Raw genomic sequence first — 20,981 nt, 5'->3', positions numbered from 1 at the left:
CATTAGTGTTGTTGTTGTTGTTGTGCAGCATCTGAAGTGTATATGGTGCTTGAGAAGTAGTGTAGTTGGAGTGACCAGCAATAGCAGCTGGTCTAATTGGGACTGAAGAAGCATCTTGTGATGGTCTGTTTGTGGCGTAACCGCTACCACGAGCTGCAGGTACATCATGGTTATGTTTCCCTTCGTAGGTTGTGATTACCGCTCTTGTATCATGTGATGCTCTCTCAACATGTTTTCTCACTGGACAACCGACGGTTGTGCACTTGTAGTAGCTTCTGTTAGATTCATCAAGTGAAAAAGAAAACAGAAAGGTCAGATTCTTTAAGAAGCTTGGTTTTGTGATTTATTGAGGAAGCAAGCTCAAATGTTTATGTTATTATTTACCTTGGATTTGGGTTTCCTTTAACAACCTTCTGACCGTACTTTCTCCATCTGTAACCATCGTCAAGAATGTCAATATCACTTGTTGTCTGCACTACAATTCTCGGCTCTCTCACTGTCTTGCTTACACCACCATTCCCACCATTTGTTTCATTTTCTCCTTTCCTGAAAACACACAAACAAGTTAGAACTTTCTCATAGTTCAAGATTTGTTTAAAGGAGTGAGTGAGAATGAAACGTACCATCTCTTTGCTTCAGGTTCACTTCCACAATCTTCTTCATCTCTGCTGACAATAGACGAGCCTTGTTCAAACTCATCATCTCCCACAGAATCAGAAGTGGTGTTATCATCTTGTTGCATAGGAAAGGAATCAGAGTGATGGAAGCTATTATTATTGGAATTAGGTTGATCAGAAGAAGCTTGACGATGATGATCTAAACTGGCATTGTACACAGCTGAATGAAAAGTGGAAGAAGACGAAGAAGATCTCCTAGTGGATTGAGGTTTAGGATGATTATGGCTTCCTTTATAGACAATCTCTGTAATCTGACCTTCCAAAGATCTCTCCACTTTTTTCTTCGTTGGACAGTTTTGGAAAGTACACTTGTAGTAACTCCGAGGATTCTCACTTCCTTTAACCTGTTTCTGTCCGTACTTTCTCCAGTTGTAACCATCTTCTCCTTTCCTTTGCTCTCTTCCGTTGTAAGACACAGCTTGATTGTTTTGACGAGTCTCTGTTTGGCTCCATTGATCTGACTGGTTCTTCCTCTGTTGTTCCTGAAACACAAAAACAGAGTTCAGTTTTATTATACACAAAAAAAAAGAAAAAGAAAAAAAAAAGGGATTAGAGGATCTGAGTCTGTTAAGGAACATACTTGAGATTGAAAGATAGAACTGTTCGTTGTTGTAGTAGTTGTTGTTGTTGTCTTTGGAGCAGTAACTCCTGATGATTGTGTATGGAATGAGAAATCGAAGAAGTTAATGTTGTTGTTGTTCTTCCTCTCTGCCTCGTTTATAACTGTTTGGTTACTGTCGTTTGTGATCAAAGCTCCTGTGGTTGGAGAAGCAAGAACCTGCAAAACCATCCCAAGAATCCAATAAAAATTTAGGATTTTGTTAAGAAATCAAGAAAAGAGACAAAACAATCTAGAGTTGACTCTGAGAGTCTCTCTCTCTATCTCTTTGAAACCGTTGACTCAAGACTTTATATTACTTCCGATTATATCAATAGACAGATGAGTTTAAATCAAAGAAACAATACTAGTTCGATTCGTTTCAAAAGAAATTGAAGAAAAAGAAAACAGAGAGAGAGGCTTACGTTAGCAGAGGAGGAGACAAAAGCAGGGGAATCGAGGAAAACAGAGGGACTGAAACAAGTGGAAGGAGAGACAAGAGAAGGAGAGATTGAGATGGAAGAAGGAGCAAAAGATCTGAACTTTGGGATCTCAAGATCTTCCAAAGATGTTCTTCCGTTTTGTTGTGACCAACTAGCAGAACCATTCATGGTCTGTCTGGTTCTGCTATTGTCCATTGTAAGAAGAGAAGAAGCAGCCATACGAAGTTGAAAAGTTTGTTATATGAAAGACCAAAACCAGATAATTTATATAGAAAGGTGTTAGGGGGAAGAGAGAGAGAGCTTGGAGAAGAGGGCGACGAAGAAAAAAAGAAAGGAGGAGAAGTGATTGTAATGTTTATGTATTTTTGTTCGTTATGTCTGAATATATAAAACATATTGCACGGTCTGATTGGTGAATTTTCTTTTTAATTTTCATTTTTAATTTTATGATTTTGGGGGTCACAGATAAAATAAAAAAGTGTAAGTTTCTGAGAAGGTGATAAAAAGTTTGACCGTTGAAAATATGATTAGAAGAAGGAGAAGAAGAAAGTGAAGGAGATGGTCAGACCTTGTGGCCTTGACTCTCAAATACGTTGAACAAGTTTTTTTTAGAGGCGGCTTCATGCTTTTGCTTTCATCATCTTAGGATGCCTCTACCTGCCACGTGTAGTTTTGTTTTTTCATTTCGGTATTTTTGTAAGCAATTGGGAATATTGGAAACTTTTTTGACTCTTTATTTTGAAGTAGGTAAGGGTAGTAAGTAGTAGTACTATGAAAGGTTTCAATCTTTCTTTAAAGCTCATCAAGTGAAGTTTTGGAGTGAGTTTGTGAATAGAATAGCAAAACCTCTCCTAATTAAAGTCGATATTAAACCCATTTATTTACAAGGCTTAAATTCTATGATTAGACACAAGTTCTTAATTGAGCTCAGATTATTAATTTTAAGGGGTTGGTATTGGAGAGTTATTCTCAGATCCATATGGAATTGTAAATTGTAAAAATTAAAACACATGAATTTTGAAATAACATGTTTTATTTTTAGATTTGAATCCTTATATTTTACACTTTCAAATCTATTTAAAACATAACATGGATTTTGAAATCTAAAAACAAATCAATAACATGGGATTTTAACAAGTATTTGTAAATCATAGAACCAATAACACATAATTTTGATAAATATTTTTAAAATCAATAATTGAATAACACTTTGGATTTCTAAATCCATTAAAATCATAGAACCAATAACCCTTATTATATAAATTTAGCTTTTTTGATAACTATTTTTTACAATGATTTCAAACTACAGTATTTGTTTTCGTCTTTAAGTAGGTGTAAGGTAGCAGTAGTACTAATGAAAGGTTTCTCTACCTTTCTCTAAATAAAGCACATCATTTAAGTAAAGATCTGGAGTGAGTTTGTGAATAGCAAAACCTCTCCTAATCAAAAAAGTTGATATTAAACCCATGTGCGGCTATTTAGGTTTCAATCTTACATTTATTACAAGGCTTTAAATTCTATGATTAGACAAAAAGTTCTTAATTGAGCTCAGATTTTTTTTTTCAGATGAATTTAAAGAATATAAATTTAAGAGCTTTCTAATAATAATATAATTTTTTTTTTCTAATAATAATATTAATTCTACTATGATTTTTTTAACGGGTAAAAACTAGTATATTTCTTGATTTTTTTTATTTTTTAACGGGTCAAAACAAGTATTTCTGATATACTAGTTTTAATTACTATGATTTTAAACTATATATTCTTTTAACGGGTCAAAACTAGTAAAACTTAAAATTATAATATTGTAACGGGTCAAAAGAGCTTCACTCCAGTAACCCTTGATCACATTTATAGACCTTCCGATCAAGAAATTGGTAGTGTTCTCAAGCGTAGCGTAAATCGTCAATCGCTTAGGTAAATAAAGTGATCAGTTTGTTTCTTGTTGCACGATATATGTGGTGTGGTATGGTTTCTTCACATGGGATTAGACTACACGTCATGAATTTTGTGTCGATTACTTGCAAGTTGCAAATCTATTTGATCCGATGACAATATTCTTTATCCCAAAAAGCCTCTTACTTTATTACACGTTAGTTATCTCTACAGCTGACACGTAAACAGACGTGGCAAGAGTTGTTTCCAGAATCATTTATAGTTAAAAATTCATCTTTGGCTCAAGAAAGTGAGATATATTTGTAGCCTTGCTTTCAAGTTTCAAATCCCTTATATCGAAACAGCAGCGATGCAAGAAGCCGAGTCATCACAACGGTCGTCGAAGTCCCTAACGGATCGGGTGAAGACGAACTGTTTATCCATGGTAGTCACGTGCCAAGAAGGGTTTAGCTATGTCAAGGCCTTTTTGGTCGGTCAGGTACGTATACAACAAGACGACCTCGTTTTGATTTTTGGTTAGGGTCTTAACTCACTCAATGATCACATGACGTATTTGGTGACTCATGAAATTGCTTAATTGATTAACGTCATGATACTGTATATTTGTGGGGTTTGGAAGACGAAGAAGTTGACGGCGAAGAACGAGAAGGAAGCTACGGAGGCTTATCTAACGGAGACAAAGATGCAAGTTGACGCAACCGATGAAGCTGAGAATGCCAAGAAGAGACTTCATCAATCTTCTTAATTTTTTTATTTTTAATAAGAGAATACTTTATTAAGTAGCCACAAAAATATCTGTCTTTGTTTTTTTCCCCAACTGTTTTTACTACTGATTATGAATGTTATTTTCAATATTGCCTTTTAATATATAATTTTATTCTCAAAAGATAAAATGGAAAATTTTCATTGCTATTATAGTAAATACATAAGGGTGAGTTCCATACAAAAACCGAGTGATGATTTGTCCTTAAACATCACAAAAATATTGTCATTGACCTATTCTTTTTTGTTGTTTGTTTTGACTATGTTTTTGACCTATTTTAAGCAATTATTTAGCCATTGGGATCATTTTTGGTAGTAGTCATCCATGTTTGAGAAATGGTGGCGCTCTACAATACTAAAACATTTGTTGTTTGTTTTGACTATGTTTTCCACGAGAAGGGAGTAACTTAAAACATTTGTTCAACAAAGGAATCTTCTCAAAGTGAAAAATGTGGTTTCTAATGCGGTAGAGATGAACTGTATAGAGCATTCCTGCTAACGTAACCGTGGAGAATGAGATCAACGTCAATATCCAGAAATCCTGAAATCACAGTCCATATACATTAATCATCAACTATATGTAATATAGATCCTTAAAATGTAAAGTGTAATTTTTATTTACCTTTGGATTGGATACAATGATACCCAATAGATATGCCATCAAGTCAAGAGCCGATTGCAATGAGTTCTGAACACCTCCAACAACACAACGATCGGATTCTGAAACGAGATCCTAAACATGACCAAAAACATTACCTTTTTAGTCTTTAAGAGGTACACAATACTATAACATTACCAAAGGTTCTTAGAAACGTAAACATACCTGCATTTGTTGGATGACGGCAAGATCAAACATCCATAAGCCAAGCCTTGAAGCAGCAACTCCAGCCATTAGCATGTAAGATGCTATCTTATCCTTTTTTACCCAAATTGAGCCAACACAGACCAAAAGGCAGCTCCACTGCAGGAACAAGAACCCTACCTTTGTGACTCTTTTGTTTTTTTCATGCATTATAAATAATTGATTCTTCTATAGTATTGTTGATCACTCAAGTTCCATAACATGGTCAAGTGCTACTAGGTTCATATAGAATACAATTAACAAAGACTAGCTATATATAATGTACCTGAGACCAGAAAGACCAGAGGCCGGTTCTCAGCGTTGAGAGACGGGATTGCATTAGAGGATACACGAATGTAGCCGCTAGTCCAACCGTTGCACTTATTCCCCTGCCTATACCGATGATATATGTAGGTATACCTTCCCACTGTAATGTAGCCGTCATCAATGTTCCAAAGCTGTGTCAAGGTGGTACATATATGATTTATTCAACAACTTGATCGGTAGGAAATGCATGTTCGTCTGATGACTCTTAAACATAAAGAGAAAGAGAAGGAGAACCTGAGAACGGTGAAGAACAAGAGAGCTAGAGAAACACCGGGGAGTACAACTTCTTGATTGAAATATATTCTCCACGCACCAACGAAAGAGGACTTGGATACTCTATCAAGAATCTTCAAGATTCCGGTTCTACTTGGTGTGGTTCCTTGAGAACCCTCCTCTGTTCTCGGAACAGTAGATATAGCAACAGGTGCATCTGTTGCTTCTACTGGCTTTGTCCGGGAACGCAAGATCCGTCTCTCATTACTTTGTGCTATCGAAGGAACACCACTATACACAGAAATGAACAGCCAATATTCAACCCAAGCGGTTATAGTAGCCCAAGCTGCAAAAGTAATCGCTGACGCCTTAAGAGAGACAAAACTGATGATCAAACCGGTAATGACTGGAGACAGTAGCTTGGAACTCAAATCAATGCCTCTAATGACAGAGTTCATTCTTGTCAATACAGCTGGTGGATGACCTTCTGACATAACCACAGCCCTGATGGTTGCCAAAATAGCCAAAATAAACTCACTATAAGATTACATTCAAGTGTGCAAATATATAAACACTCTACACATTTTACCAGTCTCGTTCAATCAATATAGTGCCAGCAAGAGTCGAAAGCACTCCAACGGCGCCAGCAATATTCGTTAACACAACCAAGATTGCAAACACCGGGAGATTCTGAGACTTGAGATCAGAAACTAGCAACAACTTGATGACTGCACCACCAGCAATGGTGTAGGAGAGGTTCTGGAACAGGAGCCAGAGTCTTAGAACTTTAACGTAGTCCATTCCTTCGACCCATTGCCCCACAATGGGGCCAAAGATTGCAGTAGAACCAGATTCTATTGCCCCATAAATCGCTGCGAGAAGCAGAGAGTTTGGCCACAAGTGGATCATATACAAAGCAACAGAGAATTCCCATGTTCTGCATCAGAAAAACCAAGAAACTCATGTACAAAACATCCCTCAACTCATCCAAGATTTTAAATCAAGTAAGCAACCCATAATAATATTTAACAATAGTTAGTGATAACAACATCAGACTAAACACTCCAATTGAAAGCAAATACTCTGCTTCAGTATTTGCTTTCAGTTAGGATTTGCAGTGAAACTAATCGACCATTTTATTTAGCTTTTTGAATTGTAAAACATGTTATCAAGAAACAAACCTGGCACTCCATCTGGCAAGAAAATATCCAACATAGAGATAAATCATAAAACGGCGTCGTAAGGCTGGTTGGTTTTGTGGCTGTCCTTCTTCTTCTGCTTCTCCTTCACGTTGTTGTTCTTCCTGTTGAACAACTCTCAATTCTGTCTCATTCTCCATGTTCTGCTAAAAAATCTCAGATTTAACACCGATCAAACGATTCAGTATTCAATGTATATTAAATTCTGAATGAAACATGACATCTGTTGTTATTTTAGCGGATATAGACAACATTTGCATGATCGTTAGAATGTGACAACAAAGTCATTCCTTACAATTCCGATAAATATGAACAATCTAGGAAACAAAAACGATAATCTAGGAGTAAATTAGTAGGAAAATTCTCAAAGAAACGAATGAAAAACATAAATTAGTGACTCATCAACTAACGCTAGAAACTAAGAACAAAAACCTTATTTGTGCGCCGCACACAGCTTGGAGAATGAATGATGAAAACAGAATCCAAGCAACTCAGAATTACTTTTTATTCTAGGGTAGTCTAATTAATTCTGGTGATGTTCAAAAGGGACGAGAATTTGTTGGTGGAGGAAATAACATATTCCCACTAAGACACTGGTGTACAAAAAGGAAACGAGAGAACTTGTGGGAATATTTATGGTTTCGTGTGTAAAGTGAGCATGTTACAATTATATTATGGTTTAAATTGGTTTTAGAAACAAACCAACCAGTCTGATGCTAAGTAGAGAGTTTGAGAAGGAACATTATACAATTCTACTATCTCACTATTCATCTTTTGTATCAGTCAAGTTCTGGACTTTTGGATGCAGAAAGCCAAATAAACTATGACTTTGAGTTCCAAGTATGTGCTAACAAACAAAGAAACCACGGCTCAGCCTAAGGCCTGCAGTTCCAACTCCTTCCTTGTCTAAGTCAACAGAGAAACTATAAGTTGTACAAATTACTTACTGAACTAAACTGGATGTAATCATAAATGGAGCTTCTTATGAACTTTTTATCCGTGCAACTTGAAGAACCCTTCTGACATGACATTGTTTCCTTTGGAAAATTAAGAGTGACAAAACAATACCTAAAACCTCTTTTCATTGCTAGAATCATACAATATCAGCAAAGGCTTTTACCAAGTGACAAAAGAAAACAAAAATCTGAGAAATAGAGCTACAAAATGATTTGCGCTGATACATAATATATAGAGTTCATTGCTGGAACTTGGAACATCCAAGACTGAGACAAAACAGAACAAAAAACAAGCTCTTTCGATCAGGATTATACTAATCAGACTCTGAATCTGAATCACTTGCGTTATACCCTGAGAAATCAGAACAAACGAACATAAACAAAGATGTATATCCAAAACCAAAACGGATCAATATATATTGATAAACTTATTTGACAAGTAATTAAAAAAGAAAGACCTGGTCGTTTATCTTTCACTTTCCACACTGAAGAACGAACTCTTGATGCTTTTGTAATCCAAAGTCTTCCCTAATCATAGAATTGAATCCAAAATTGTCAAAAAGGAAGAAACTTCCAAATCAAATTACAGATTACTAATCAACCAAAGTAAAAAAAACCTAAACTTTGGAATGATGAGATTGAAAAGAGGGGATAAAGAAGAAACCTTTTTAGCATCTTTAGGGACTCCATAGCCAGAGTAATACATCTGACCCAATACAACCTGCATAGTGATGTTCCCAGCTTTAGCTTCCTCAAGTGTGTCTTTGAACCACCGCTTCGCACAATCAGAGACCACCGTTGAAAGCGGGACGAAGCGGCGGTCACTATCGCTGGTGGAGGCGGTAGCGGTAGCGGTGGCGGAGGACGAATCTTTACCGGGACTGTCCATGGAGGAAACGGGTCGGATCGGTTTTGAGGATTTGATGAATCCAGCTGCTGCAGCTGACGCTCCCCTTAGCCCTGCTTTGATTGGAATCGATTTTCCCATTTTTAATTTATAAGAAAAAAGTAAATAAATAAAAAGAGACGAAGTTGAGACTTTGATTTTTAATCTCTTTGTTTGGTTTGGGTTTGACGTTTGAGAATATTCTTCTTCCGACAGCGGAGTTGAGCAATGTAGTTTACGGTTTGGTCAGTTTTACATAAAATTAATAGAAAATTAAAACAATTTCTTGTTCGGTTTGGATGGTTTTAGTTTTGGTTTGGTTCGGTTCAGTTTATAATCTTTGTAGTAACCACCATTGAAGTGTGTGCACTGTGCCCAAATAGATTCTCATTTAGGTGAGTAATTTGTACAGGAGAATATGGTTCCAATACACAAACATAAACTATATGATAGACAACACATTACATAGTAGGGTACTAAAAAGAATGTTCTATTGAGGAAAAAGAATATAAGAAAATAAAAAAACCCACACAGTTTTTGTAACACTAATGTAAATTCCGGAATTTACTTACAACATACACGCACAAACCTATAAAACAGTATACAATATACATACGTACATAATATATAAGCGATGATAGTACTGTATTTTTGATGTTAATATGTCTGAAATAGAGATTGTATAACCTACCTGAGACTCTAAAGCGCTTGCGCACTCATCGTGGAACAAGAACGGTCACAACGGAAAAGCCAAACGATCATGGATATAAGTTAAGAGTCACTCCAACTATCTGAATCTTCGTCCTCGTCGCTTCCAGCCATTGCCTGCACATGTGTCTTAGGGGTTAGGACGTGTGTATATTGTGTCTTAGGGGTTAGGACGTGTGTATATTTTTAAAGGAAGCCGAAAGAGAGTAACGGACCTGTCGTATTGTGTTTGCTTTCTCTAAGATTGCAGCTACCCTTATATTCGTTTTAGGACCAGTTTGGATGCTGGGTCGTGTAGCTGCTGCAGGCTTCAGATTGACGGACTGCATATATACAAAACAGGGTCACAAACCTCCAAAATCTCAGATTCTGTTAACAAGATTAGATATTGCATTTGGGATTTTACATGATCAATATAGAACCATCTCGACCTAGTGCATTAGCCAGAGGTGAAAGATACAAATTACTACAATGAACTACAAATAAAGAGGAAGAAAACAATGTTGCTACCTTATTTCGAATTTGTGCGAGCAACGAATCATTGTCATCTTGCTTTGATTTAATTGGTGGGTGAACCATCTCAGAGACTTTTTTCATCTGCAAAATCATCAGAACAAGCGATTAGAGTCAAAGTTTTTAGTATAGGCATGGTATTTGCAGACAGGATATAATTGTTACCGTGCGCCTGTCGTGAGCTGCAACGGCATCAACAAGCGGACTTCTTGGCCGAGGAAGCCGAACCATAGGGATCACTTCTGGCTTATCTGTGTCCAAGGTCGGTGCAACAGAGAACGCGTTGACAGGCCACATAGCATCTCCAACTGCACCAGGAATTATCTTCTGAACTGACGTGTATGATGGTTCTGCTGTATCTGCATTTGAAGTATCAGGAACCCAATGACTCTCATCTTCTACCTTTGTTGATTGAGTTGGTGTCAGGGATTTGGTTTCAGGACAATGGTGATCATTGCTTGAGCTTTGTGACACATGCACATCTGTATCGTCCTTGAAATCTTCATATTTTGCCGATAGATCTTGAGGCAGCTGCAGTGACGGCTCTTGTGAATAAACGACATCTGTATCGTCCTTGAAATCTTCGTATTTTGCAGATAGATCCTGAGGCTGCTGCAATGACGGCTCTTGTGAATAAACGAGCTCGTGGTTCTGAACTGCATGATCAGCCAAAAGATTGTTCACTTCAGAACCAAAATCCTCTATACACGCCTGATTAGGCATTGTAGAGAGCTCAGAACTGTTATATTGACTATTCAAATCAGCGCCAATGGTTGGGATCTGAATGGATGATTGTAACGGCTTGTCTGATTCATTGTTCACAAACCCTCCAGTAAGTTGTTCTGATTCGTTACTTCCTAAGTGTACAGACATCTCTGGTGATTTAGACCCAATTAGAACGTTCAAGCTAGAATCACCGGGTGGTGCCGCTGATGGAGCAGAACTACTGGTTTCGACTGATTCCCCCATGAAGGTAGGAAAAGAATGTGGAACCTTTCCAATACGCCATTGCATAGGAGGAAGGGGTGGCAGCGGTGGCATGTCCTCCTGATTGGGTGGAGTAGTCTCAGGGATCACGCCAAAGCTAGGAAAAGTAGGATCCAGATTCAATTCTTGGTTAGGTTTGTTGAATTCTATACCTGCAGAGTGTGGTGCAAATTCTAAGCCAGCTGATCGTGGTACAAACTCTAAACCTCCGAAAACATTTGACTGCAGAAATTCCTCATCTGCAACTGTATGGTTTGCACAAGGTGTTTGCTCTCTAACTGTCTGCTCGAGAGCCTCACTCTCTATAAGGTTCAGATTATTTACTGGCGAGGAACCTATACAATTATCAACAAGAATGCTCTCACCAGGATAATTGAGTTCTGTATCTCTGTCCCTTTGATCCTGAGATGGCTTGGGACTTATAGATTCACAACTTGCCAGGTCATTGTTGTCTAGGGCAGCACTCAGACCTTCTGAGGACACTTCCAGTGGGCTTTTCTGCATTTTTATCTCTGACTCTAGTTTTTCGTCTGCTGGTAGTGTCCCATCAGACTCTACAACTGTATCTTTGCAAATGTCTCCACCTTCAGGAGACGATCGAGTCGAAATCCAAGGCAGAGAACCATTCAAACTAGTAGATGACAGGCTAACGGCATGGTTAACACCACTACTGGAAGTGTCACTGTCATTATCAGACACAGCAAGTTCTATGTTCGGGACAATGTCTGTAGTTGCATTGTCCAGCCCTGAAAGGTCATCAAAACCTTCATCAGAGATATTTTCATCGCTTTTGCTACAAGTAGATGAAGCATCTCCCACCAATTTTTCTCCTCCCGAGTTGAAATCAGAAGTCAGCTTACTATTGACTTCAGCAGGCATGGACATTCCATTCTCAAATGTGTCTTCATGGGACTCTGAAACAGATACATCAGCCGTGTTGCCAAATGCACATGAATGTTCATTGGAGATCTCAGCAACTGAATTTTGAGAACCAACATCAGCAACTGAAGTCTGAGAATCAACGTCGAGAACTGAATTTTGAGAATCAACGTTGGCAACTGAATTTTGAGAATCAACGTCGGCCACTACATTAGTCACTGTCACACAATCAGTTTCATCACCCAGAGCATCTTTTAAATGAATTTCATCTACAGTACTTGGACCACAGACTTTATAGGGCATATCAGGTGAAACTTCCATCCCCTTCCCAGCTGAGCAAGGTAACAGCTTCCCTGCTAGGCTACTACCATCATGGCCTTCAGGATCGCTGCCTGAGTTTGCTACAACTTTAGAACAAGCAACTGTAGAGTTTGTCTCAATATCACTATTACCTCTAGGTAACTGTTCACCTGTTTGAATATCAACAAAAACTTGAGGACTAGTGCCTGACTTTACTAAATTTGAAGAACAACCAACCATATCGTTCTTCTCAATGGTAGTATAGCATCGGCTTCCTTCAGAAGTTGAACTAACTGACGAAGATTCAGAAGGGAAGTTAGAGTTTTTAGCATCAAAAGATGCACGAGATCTTGAAGAATCGATTGGATCCACCTTGCTTCCATCATTGCCTCCGTTAATTAGATCAAGCCTATCAAGTTTTGGAGAAATTTCAATGTCTACTGATGCTAACGATTGAACAGTCAGTGGACATGATTCATCATTCTGAGAGACTGGCCTTGGACTTGAACATGTATCATTCGATCTTAATGATGTCTGGCCATCTACATTGCTGCTACTAACTGATTCCTGAACATTATAATCATTAGACACTTTGCTGGCTTCAGGATTTACATGGGATATGGAGTCAACCAGCTCACTCTTAAAACTAGAAGTAGAAGGTAAACATCCAGAAAGTTTCTCTCCATCAGACTGATCATCAATGGATACGCTTGCAGTGTCCGAGTAAGAATAACTAGTGCTCCGTTTCCCAAATGAGCTTCTCCCATTTTCTGACACAGGAGTGTTTCCATTTGAATGAAAAAATGAGAATTGAGGTGGGTCCTCCATCCTCTCTTCATCCACATCAGAATATGTATGAGGGTTCCCATCCTTCAAAGCATCTGATCTATTCTTAGTTCTATAATCATCGTCTGTTTCTGTTTCCGACTCCATGGTCGCTGGTGCGTCAACATAATTGTCAGCATCACTGGTCAAATCTTCGGAGTAACTCCTCTGTTGAAAAAATCCTGGCTTCTCGTTCAAATTAGTTTGTGAATCCTTTGTAAAAGTTGTACCAGGGACTTCATTGTAAGTGGATTCAGGCACTGTCTCTATATCTTTTTCAATCAAACCCCCATTTAAGTTACCATTTGGCACATTTTCCTGCTCACTTGGTGATGAAACCTCTACGCTGCTTCCTCCGTGAGACTTCTCCATAGCATCCACCATACTGATTTCAGGTATATCGGTTACTATGTCTCTACTACTATCCATATTCCATGTCAACAATCCGGGGTTTTGGGTGATTATTTCGTAACTTATTTTACTATCTACACGTGTCTGCACAAATTTCTCCATGTAGCTTTCCCCTGATTTTGATATAAGGGTACACCCATCTAGCTTTCTAGTTTTCAACTTCACAACGCGCGCTGGATCTGAAAGATGAGTCTCTAAATGCTCCTCCAAGAACAATTCATGCAATCTGTGCCAGTTGAATGATTTGAAGCAGCCATTGTCACTCACAGTCAAATACCAATATGGAAACTTAGAGAACAATAACAAACATAAAATAGATAATACTCACTTGGCATGTGATGATAGTGCATTTTCAGGTGTTCCTCCATTCCTCCATTGAGATGCTCTTCTCTACAATGAATTAAAAGGAAAAACTATGAGAAGTACAAAGAGGAAGATATAATTACACATTCAAAAGACCATGAGTATAAGCATCCTCATTGGACCTGTCTAAGTCTAATGGTACGCTAAGCCAAGAACATATAAAACAGAACCTACTTTTCAGCAAATCTACCATGTAACAGAAACCAAAATAAACCTAAGAAGGCTAAGTTACTTTTTTTTTCTACTTCTACAGCCTAAAAAGTAGGTTTTGTCTACTATGTAACAGAAAAGTACACAAGAACATATAATACGCTTCCTCGTTCAGCAGTACAACTACCTTTGCTTTCTGTGATTTCTTCTCTCTCTGAATATCATCCCATGATTCTTCGTATGAAGACGTCTCGAGCCTAACAAATGATGGATCGGTGTAGCGTTTCAAGCATGCTCCAGCTCCCGATATATCAAATCTAATCAAACCCATCAAAAGAGGTTACATCCTCAGCTCTCACAAACTAATAGAGAAGAAATATTACCAGAAAAAAAGTAAATCATACTTGTCCAGAAGAAATAGCCTAGGGGGACCTCTGCATTCCTCATAAGAATCCATTACACAACGAGGTAAGTCACCACGTGTAACCACACTTTGTTCCAATTGTAGATTCGGATGCCATTCCACACCTGAAAAATAGAGTCATAGAGTCATCTAAAACTAATCCAACATCATAGCAACCTGACCAGATCATGAATATTCATAGCAACACCAATTTATCTAACCTTTATTAGAGAAAAAAGGTGAATGATCGGTCTGACATAGTAATGCTTTCTCTATAGAAGGGAACTCTGCTTCCAGTTGCTGTACACGAGCCATAAGACCATGGCTTCTAGAAGCAGTTGCCATCACTTCTTCGTGCAAGTCATGAAACATCTCAGCAGCAAACCTTACATCAAAAATTACATTAATTTAAAAGTCAATTCCATCAAAAGAATCAAAACTTTATTTCACTTCCAAAGCTAAATCTAGATTCGTCAAGCTCTCAGATTGTTAAAAATTGCAGCTTTAGAACTCGCGGGTCAAGAACAATAGATTCCAAAAATTCCGAATTCGGAGCGATTTGAAGTCAATTACATAACTTTAGATTAGAGAGAGAAACTTACTCGGCGAGATCACCGAGTTGACGCAATATACCAACGAGACCAGCCATGGCGACTCCTTCGAGCAGAGCTTCGGGGTCATCTTTATCAGCAGCTTGGTACAGATCCGGATCTGCTAATCCGTACTCGTTACGAGACTGGTACCTCGTCAACGGCATTGTTTGAGCTTTCCTGATCAAGCTCTCTCCCAAGTAAAACTTTGTTTCAATTTCAAAAAAGGGAAAAACTTTACAAAGGAAGAAAGAACTAGAAAAGCTCCTCCTCCTCTGTCTTCATTAGGGTAGTGACCGACCACATTAGATATGTGACGACATCACTTAGCTAGCTGGAAAAATAAAACTAATTCTGTGGTTTCGAGACGGCGGATATAGGTAGAGGGGCAAAGAAAGAGAGAGAGAAAGAGTGGAAAAAAAAACTCAACGCTTAAAGACTTTTTTAGAAAACAAATTGAGAAATTGCCTAAAAATACAATTTTTTTCCTTTTTCACTAATAAGCTTAAAATACTTAAAAAATTGTTACTTTTTCACGAAATTCGTATCAAAACCAAACCTTGTTTCAATAAAACCTGCATTTAAAGACCAGAGAGGCCCCTCGGGAACCTGATTTTTCCAGCGCAAGCGTGAGTTTTGGGTTATGGACTCATAATTGACTTGTCCAATTGTGATCCTTATCGAAACAAAACACAATCCAAATTATCACCGATGAGTTTTTTTAAGTTCACTGTTACTTCTCTGTGTAGGAACATCAAAAGGCGTTGAGTCGACTAAAGGGTATAATTCGCCTTCTCACCTTCCCAGCTTAAATTTCTCTGTCTTTTATATATATCTCTTACCTCGTCACTCCTTTGGATATATTCCGTCGTCGTTTTCTATATTTTTGCTGTAAGATACTATGATCCTCTCTGACTCTCTCTGTTGAATTTGTTTTCTAAATCTCTCTGTTTTTTTCCTTTAATTTGTTTTCTTTTTTTGGGTAAGTTTCAGGTTTAAACATGTCTTATATACCACCACACAAGAGGCATTCAAAGGATCCAACCAAACCTGACCCTGTTCCAGATTCTCTTGTTACAAAATTCAAGAAAAACCTCAGCTTGAACAGTAGCTGTAGCAGTGATAAAAGCAACCGGATAGTTTATTCAGGAGATTCCATTTCTAAATGGTTTCTTGTTGGTTCAAATGGAATTGAAGATGAGGTTCCTTCATATGTTAAGTTTGTGCCCTTGTCCTCAGATTCTGTCGAGTGTAGAAAAGGAGAAAAGCCTTCGGTGCTGATGCTCAACAAAAACGGTAAGGATCTGTGTTTGTTAGTGTTGTAATAGTTAAAAAGATGTAAGCTTTATGCAGACTTGTTGTGTCTTAACGCATTATTTGTACTTGGGTTATGAGTAGGACAATACAAACATCATCTAGTTGCGACTACTTTGTTAGTGTTATGATCTTTCTAGTCAAAGAAGATAAATTGTATGCTTTTTTTAACTGTGTGTTTTAATATGTTTATATTCAGTGAATATGAATCGTGTAGAGAGTGAAGAAAAGAAAGAACAGTGGCTGTTGGTAGCAGAGAAGGTTGAGGAGGATCTTGTGTTAGCATATGAGCGAGCTAAGGCTAAAATGGAGGTGCATCATCATATATTGAGATTGGTTGCTCGGTTTGGTAAAATTTTCTTCTATGGGTAAGTTATTCAGCTTTTGATCTGACATCTTTTTGTTTTACAGAACCTCTTTGTATTTCTTCTTCTAACTTTTACATCATATAACCAGGCATCAAGTTAGTCCTGTGGGTGAATGCTCCCTGAAAAACTCTAAGACGTTCTCTACAGATGTCCCAACGTCTTACTTACAACACATTAAGTCTGAGGTTGTACCAAGCCATGGATTCTCTATGGACTTGGAAAAGGAAACATACACTGTGAAGGTACGTGTTTGGATCTGTCCCTTTGATGTCATTTGAATGTGTTTGATTGTGTTTGGCTTCTATTTTCAGGTATCACACCATACTCGTCCCAATGCAACCATCAACTGCAAATGTAGCCTCAAGGAAGATGGACGGCTCAGTATGTACAAGGCAAGTTTCGAGTTCTTTGTGTATGTGATTAGTTTTAGAGTAAAATCTCTTCTTTATTCCTCAGTGATCTAACACGAACAACAAAGAAAAACAAGAATTTAAAGATAGAAGCCATGTTCTCTCCATATAATTCATCTTATCATTAATATTAACTTGATACATGCCAGATTTTTACCTTACTGTCTTTGAACTTTGAGTTTTTTGCTGTTGCACAGGCCGAGCTTAATCCTGTAAGGCATATGGTTGCTGATGTGTCATGCATTGACAAGAATCTCGACCTGAGACTGATGCTCTCTGCTAAAAGGAAAATGACGTCTCTTACATTGAGTTGAATTTTGGTAATATATATCTTTCTGGAATAAACACCTCTTTTGGACTTAGGTTGGGTTGGTTATCTTTCTATGATGGGCAGGATAAAGAGATAAGCAACATTAAAGCACTATTGGGTTCAGCGACTGTTGATCCAAATGTGAAAGGCGGTTTAAGGTGGCCATTTGGTAAAGCTTCATCTGAGGATGGATAGAGAGTATTTGAAGCTTGTCACGTTAGAGCTACTATTTACAAAAGCCAAACTCTAAGGCTTAGGGTAAGAGAGACTGACAGATTCAATGAGAGGGTTGGAACAGGGGAAATCAAGAGGGAGGTTACCCTGATACTTAAAGACCTAAACTTTAAGTTACAGGTAAGTCTAAAATTATTGCGCTCTTGTATTTTTGAAACTCTTTTTGNTTTGAATGTGTTTGATTGTGTTTGGCTTCTATTTTCAGGTATCACACCATACTCGTCCCAATGCAACCATCAACTGCAAATGTAGCCTCAAGGAAGATGGACGGCTCAGTATGTACAAGGCAAGTTTCGAGTTCTTTGTGTATGTGATTAGTTTTAGAGTAAAATCTCTTCTTTATTCCTCAGTGATCTAACACGAACAACAAAGAAAAACAAGAATTTAAAGATAGAAGCCATGTTCTCTCCATATAATTCATCTTATCATTAATATTAACTTGATACATGCCAGATTTTTACCTTACTGTCTTTGAACTTTGAGTTTTTTGCTGTTGCACAGGCCGAGCTTAATCCTGTAAGGCATATGGTTGCTGATGTGTCATGCATTGACAAGAATCTCGACCTGAGACTGATGCTCTCTGCTAAAAGGAAAATGACGTCTCTTACATTGAGTTGAATTTTGGTAATATATATCTTTCTGGAATAAACACCTCTTTTGGACTTAGGTTGGGTTGGTTATCTTTCTATGATGGGCAGGATAAAGAGATAAGCAACATTAAAGCACTATTGGGTTCAGCGACTGTTGATCCAAATGTGAAAGGCGGTTTAAGGTGGCCATTTGGTAAAGCTTCATCTGAGGATGGATAGAGAGTATTTGAAGCTTGTCACGTTAGAGCTACTATTTACAAAAGCCAAACTCTAAGGCTTAGGGTAAGAGAGACTGACAGATTCAATGAGAGGGTTGGAACAGGGGAAATCAAGAGGGAGGTTACCCTGATACTTAAAGACCTAAACTTTAAGTTACAGGTAAGTCTAAAATTATTGCGCTCTTGTATTTTTGAAACTCTTTTTGGAAGTGTAAGGCTTATAATGAATACACTTGCTGTCTGCAGGAGCAGAACATTGAGAAAAGTTGTGTTTTGGAAATGCTTCGTGGTACTCTTGTTTCTATATGGGACTTTTTGCAGTGCGATGCCTATCTTACATGATAAAGGACCATATGATACTGCTCGTTCTATTGGGGCTGTCTTTTTACTTTCTGATGTGTGTTGGTTCGTTTTATTGGGTTTCTCTTTTACTTTCTGCTGTGTGTTGGTAAGATAATGTTTTGGGTTTAGGGTTTGAACTTATGTCAAGTTTCATGTATCTGAACTTGGTATCTAAAAACAGTAAACCACATTTTGGTTATGAATGTGACCTTGAGATTTGGAATACGACCAAGATTGAGACTCGTGGAGCAAGTTCTTGAGTTGATATCTATATAATATTATAATAGTTGAGAGAAGTGAGAGAGAAGAAGTTTGTTATCAAAGGTTTTAGTTTGAAAGAAATGAGAAAACAGTGTAGAAATTAGCTATTTAACTTAACCGACTCAAACAATGTTTTCTAAAGACAGTAAACCACATTTCAACCTTTCTAACTTGATTCGTCTTCTACATAATTATTTGAAGTTTGTCTCGTTAGAGTCTTAGAGGTACTATCTACCAATAACCGAGAGTCTCAACCTTAGGGTCAAAGAGACCGACAAATTCTATGAGAGGAGAGGTTTGGATCAGGGGGAATTCCAGAGGGATGTGACTTTGATTCTTCAAGACATCATACTTCAAGATTTCAAAAATAATAATAAACATTATAACGTACATGTAAAATATTGCCTTTTGCATTTTTTGAAACACGGTTGGAGTTATTATGATTATTATTAACCTTAAGAGGCTGCAGCAGCCGAGAAGAACATTGAGAGAGGTTGTGTTTTGATAATGCTTGGAGATGGTCTTGGAACCGTATGCCTGTCTGTCTTACATGATCGATAATGAACCATATGCATTCATGGTGTGTGAATAGTGCAAGTCATTTAACTTAAACCGACTCGATAATGATCTTTCTAAACAGAGTAAACGACATCGAAACCGACTCTGGAGCCCACGCTAGGCCCATTTTTTTTTTTATATCTTCTTCAATATATATGTGTAGACGTGTGTAGTGAGTGTATACTTTTTGTTTTTCCCTTTACATTCAAAAATACAGATTTGGTTGCTATTTGAAACAATGACGACGACGATGATCTCCAATCTTCCAAGGGATTTGATGGAGGAGATTCTTAATAGGCTTCCCATGGAATCTCTGAAAGCTGTGAAATTAACATGCAAAAGTTGGAACAATCTATCCCAAAGTGAGAGCTTTAAGAAGATGCACATTGGTAAATTAACAAGAAAAGGGGAGTCAATGATGATCGTGGTGCAGCCTCACAACATTTATTTAATGAGCGGCGTGGTTGACGTTGATACATGTATACAGGTCAAAGGTAAACTTAGTTTCCTTAACAATCAAGTCAGTATATCCCGAATTCACCACTATGAGGGTTTATTGTTATGCTTCTTGAAAGACGTTAGTAGGATTGTGGTTTGGAATCCGTATTGGGGCCAAACAAGGTGGATCAAACTCAGATCTTTTGATTACCGTTTCAATTATACTCTCGGATACGAGGATAAGGAATCTTGTCCTAGCCTTAAATTGTTGAGGTTTGTAGATTATTTTCACTACAGAGATCCCGAAGAGCAATTTTTTTGGTACGAGATGTACGATTTTGATTCTGGTTTGTGGACAACCCTTGACGTCGCTCCACACTGGGGAATATATTGTTCAAGCAGTAGCGTTTCTCTTAAGGGAAACAGTTACTGGTGTGCTACAGAAAGGAGCTCAGAAGGTTGCAAGGATCGCATAATCTGTTTTGATTTTACAAAAGAAAGATTTGGGCCGCTTCTGCCTCTGCCATCATGCGTTAGGGATCGTCAATATGCATATGTACATTTATCTTGTGTTAAAGAAGAGAAGATTGCAGCTTTATTTTACCACCACTATGATTTTGAGTTTGAGATATGGATTACAACTAAGATCGAGGCCGAAACGGTGTCGTGGAGCAAGTTCTTGCGAATTGATTCGGAGCTTGGGATAAATTCTCCAGACTGTTTCTTCATTGACGAGGAGAAGAAAGGCTTCATGTGTGTTGGTAGATACTATGGCTATGACTCTGAGCCTGGAGAATGTCCCAAACCATTTATTAAGATCATTGGAGAGGCTGGATACTCAAAAGATTTTGATCTCGGAGTACCTGCATACAAAAACAGTTGGCTAGATAATGTGTGCTCTTATGTTCCAAGTTTGGTCCAGATCAAGAAACTGGCACGAGGCAAAAGGATATAACAAAGTAGTTTAGAAAAGCGTCTATTTGATCAAAACATGTTGAGACTTGCTGAAAT

At 37.9% G+C, this 20,981-nt stretch overlaps 6 protein-coding genes and 1 pseudogene across 9 annotated transcripts; 3 read left to right on the top strand and 4 right to left on the bottom strand.

Moving 5' to 3' along the window:
* On the bottom strand, window positions 5–2,055 carry LOC104784256 (probable WRKY transcription factor 33; the record flags this gene model as incomplete). The annotated part of the gene is made up of 5 exons (XM_010509309.1): window positions 1,701–2,055; window positions 1,258–1,455; window positions 624–1,159; window positions 385–546; window positions 5–275 (listed from the first exon to the last, which is right to left on the bottom strand). Coding segments are annotated over exons 1-5 (1,404 nt in total), but the record flags the coding sequence as incomplete, so codon positions are not given.
* On the top strand, window positions 3,892–4,468 carry LOC104782285. Its single transcript, XM_010507166.2, has 2 exons — window positions 3,892–4,092; window positions 4,234–4,468. Exons 1-2 carry the CDS (start codon window positions 3,964–3,966, stop codon window positions 4,357–4,359), a joined length of 255 nt encoding a protein of 84 aa, XP_010505468.1. The 5' UTR covers window positions 3,892–3,963; the 3' UTR covers window positions 4,360–4,468.
* Window positions 4,604–7,918, bottom strand: LOC104782286 (solute carrier family 40 member 1-like). Of its 3 annotated transcripts, none has more exons than XM_010507170.2 (8): window positions 7,389–7,918; window positions 6,939–7,111; window positions 6,347–6,694; window positions 5,779–6,261; window positions 5,504–5,675; window positions 5,200–5,337; window positions 4,999–5,109; window positions 4,604–4,917 (listed from the first exon to the last, which is right to left on the bottom strand). In XM_010507170.2, exons 2-8 carry the CDS (start codon window positions 7,094–7,096, stop codon window positions 4,732–4,734), a joined length of 1,596 nt encoding a protein of 531 aa, XP_010505472.1. In that variant the 5' UTR covers window positions 7,097–7,111; window positions 7,389–7,918; the 3' UTR covers window positions 4,604–4,731. The 3 variants fall into 3 exon arrangements, with proteins under 3 accessions (XP_010505472.1, XP_010505470.1, XP_010505471.1); XM_010507168.2 differs by having other exon boundaries at window positions 6,939–7,102; XM_010507169.2 differs by having other exon boundaries at window positions 6,939–7,099.
* Window positions 8,017–8,972, bottom strand: LOC104782284. Of its 2 annotated transcripts, none has more exons than XM_019244962.1 (3): window positions 8,577–8,972; window positions 8,371–8,435; window positions 8,017–8,264 (listed from the first exon to the last, which is right to left on the bottom strand). In XM_019244962.1, exons 1-2 carry the CDS (start codon window positions 8,898–8,900, stop codon window positions 8,379–8,381), a joined length of 381 nt encoding a protein of 126 aa, XP_019100507.1. In that variant the 5' UTR covers window positions 8,901–8,972; the 3' UTR covers window positions 8,017–8,264; window positions 8,371–8,378. The 2 variants fall into 2 exon arrangements, with proteins under 2 accessions (XP_019100507.1, XP_010505467.1); XM_010507165.2 differs by having other exon boundaries at window positions 8,371–8,440; window positions 8,577–8,960.
* LOC104782283 (protein SCAR2-like) lies at window positions 9,218–15,365 on the bottom strand. Its single transcript, XM_010507164.2, has 9 exons — window positions 14,940–15,365; window positions 14,559–14,722; window positions 14,339–14,462; window positions 14,122–14,251; window positions 13,750–13,811; window positions 10,185–13,647; window positions 10,017–10,103; window positions 9,722–9,829; window positions 9,218–9,623 (listed from the first exon to the last, which is right to left on the bottom strand). The coding sequence occupies exons 1-9, from the start codon at window positions 15,092–15,094 to the stop codon at window positions 9,570–9,572; spliced, it is 4,347 nt and encodes a 1,448-aa protein (XP_010505466.1). The 5' UTR covers window positions 15,095–15,365; the 3' UTR covers window positions 9,218–9,569.
* LOC104782282 lies at window positions 15,462–18,938 on the top strand (annotated as a pseudogene).
* Window positions 19,745–20,925, top strand: LOC104784255 (putative F-box protein At5g41510). Its single transcript, XM_019244382.1, has one exon. It carries the CDS (start codon window positions 19,771–19,773, stop codon window positions 20,923–20,925), a length of 1,155 nt encoding a protein of 384 aa, XP_019099927.1. The 5' UTR covers window positions 19,745–19,770.

The sequence above is a fragment of the Camelina sativa genome, chromosome 4 (assembly GCF_000633955.1).
Source record: "Camelina sativa cultivar DH55 chromosome 4, Cs, whole genome shotgun sequence".
In the NCBI taxonomy this organism is placed as follows: domain Eukaryota; kingdom Viridiplantae; phylum Streptophyta; class Magnoliopsida; order Brassicales; family Brassicaceae; genus Camelina; species Camelina sativa.
Note: the sequence above shows the minus strand (reverse complement) of the source record. Positions and strands in the feature narration are given on the sequence as shown.

Bases quoted from the DNA above. Each gene is read 5' to 3' on its own strand.
- LOC104782285 (XM_010507166.2), top strand. From the start codon at position 3,964: ATGCAAGAAGCCGAGTCATCACAACGGTCGTCGAAGTCCCTAACGGAT. The intron at 4,093-4,233 runs GTACGTATACAA...GGGGTTTGGAAG, and splicing joins AGGCCTTTTTGGTCGGTCAG to ACGAAGAAGTTGACGGCGAA.
- LOC104782286 (XM_010507170.2), bottom strand. From the start codon at position 7,096: ATGGAGAATGAGACAGAATTGAGAGTTGTTCAACAGGAAGAACAACAA. The intron at 5,338-5,503 runs GTACATTATATA...TTGTTCCTGCAG, and splicing joins TCTGGTCTTTCTGGTCTCAG to TGGAGCTGCCTTTTGGTCTG. The intron at 4,918-4,998 runs GTAAATAAAAAT...CTGTGATTTCAG, and splicing joins TCATTGTATCCAATCCAAAG to GATTTCTGGATATTGACGTT.
- LOC104782284 (XM_010507165.2), bottom strand. From the start codon at position 8,900: ATGGGAAAATCGATTCCAATCAAAGCAGGGCTAAGGGGAGCGTCAGCT. The intron at 8,441-8,576 runs GTTTCTTCTTTA...TTCTATGATTAG, and splicing joins TCCCTAAAGATGCTAAAAAG to GGAAGACTTTGGATTACAAA. The intron at 8,265-8,370 runs GTCTTTCTTTTT...CTGATTTCTCAG, and splicing joins AGTGAAAGATAAACGACCAG to GGTATAACGCAAGTGATTCA.
- LOC104782283 (XM_010507164.2), bottom strand. From the start codon at position 15,094: ATGCCGTTGACGAGGTACCAGTCTCGTAACGAGTACGGATTAGCAGAT. The intron at 13,812-14,121 runs GTAGTTGTACTG...AATTCATTGTAG, and splicing joins AGAAATCACAGAAAGCAAAG to AGAAGAGCATCTCAATGGAG. The intron at 13,648-13,749 runs GTGAGTATTATC...CAACTGGCACAG, and splicing joins GCACTATCATCACATGCCAA to ATTGCATGAATTGTTCTTGG.
- LOC104784255 (XM_019244382.1), top strand. From the start codon at position 19,771: ATGACGACGACGATGATCTCCAATCTTCCAAGGGATTTGATGGAGGAG.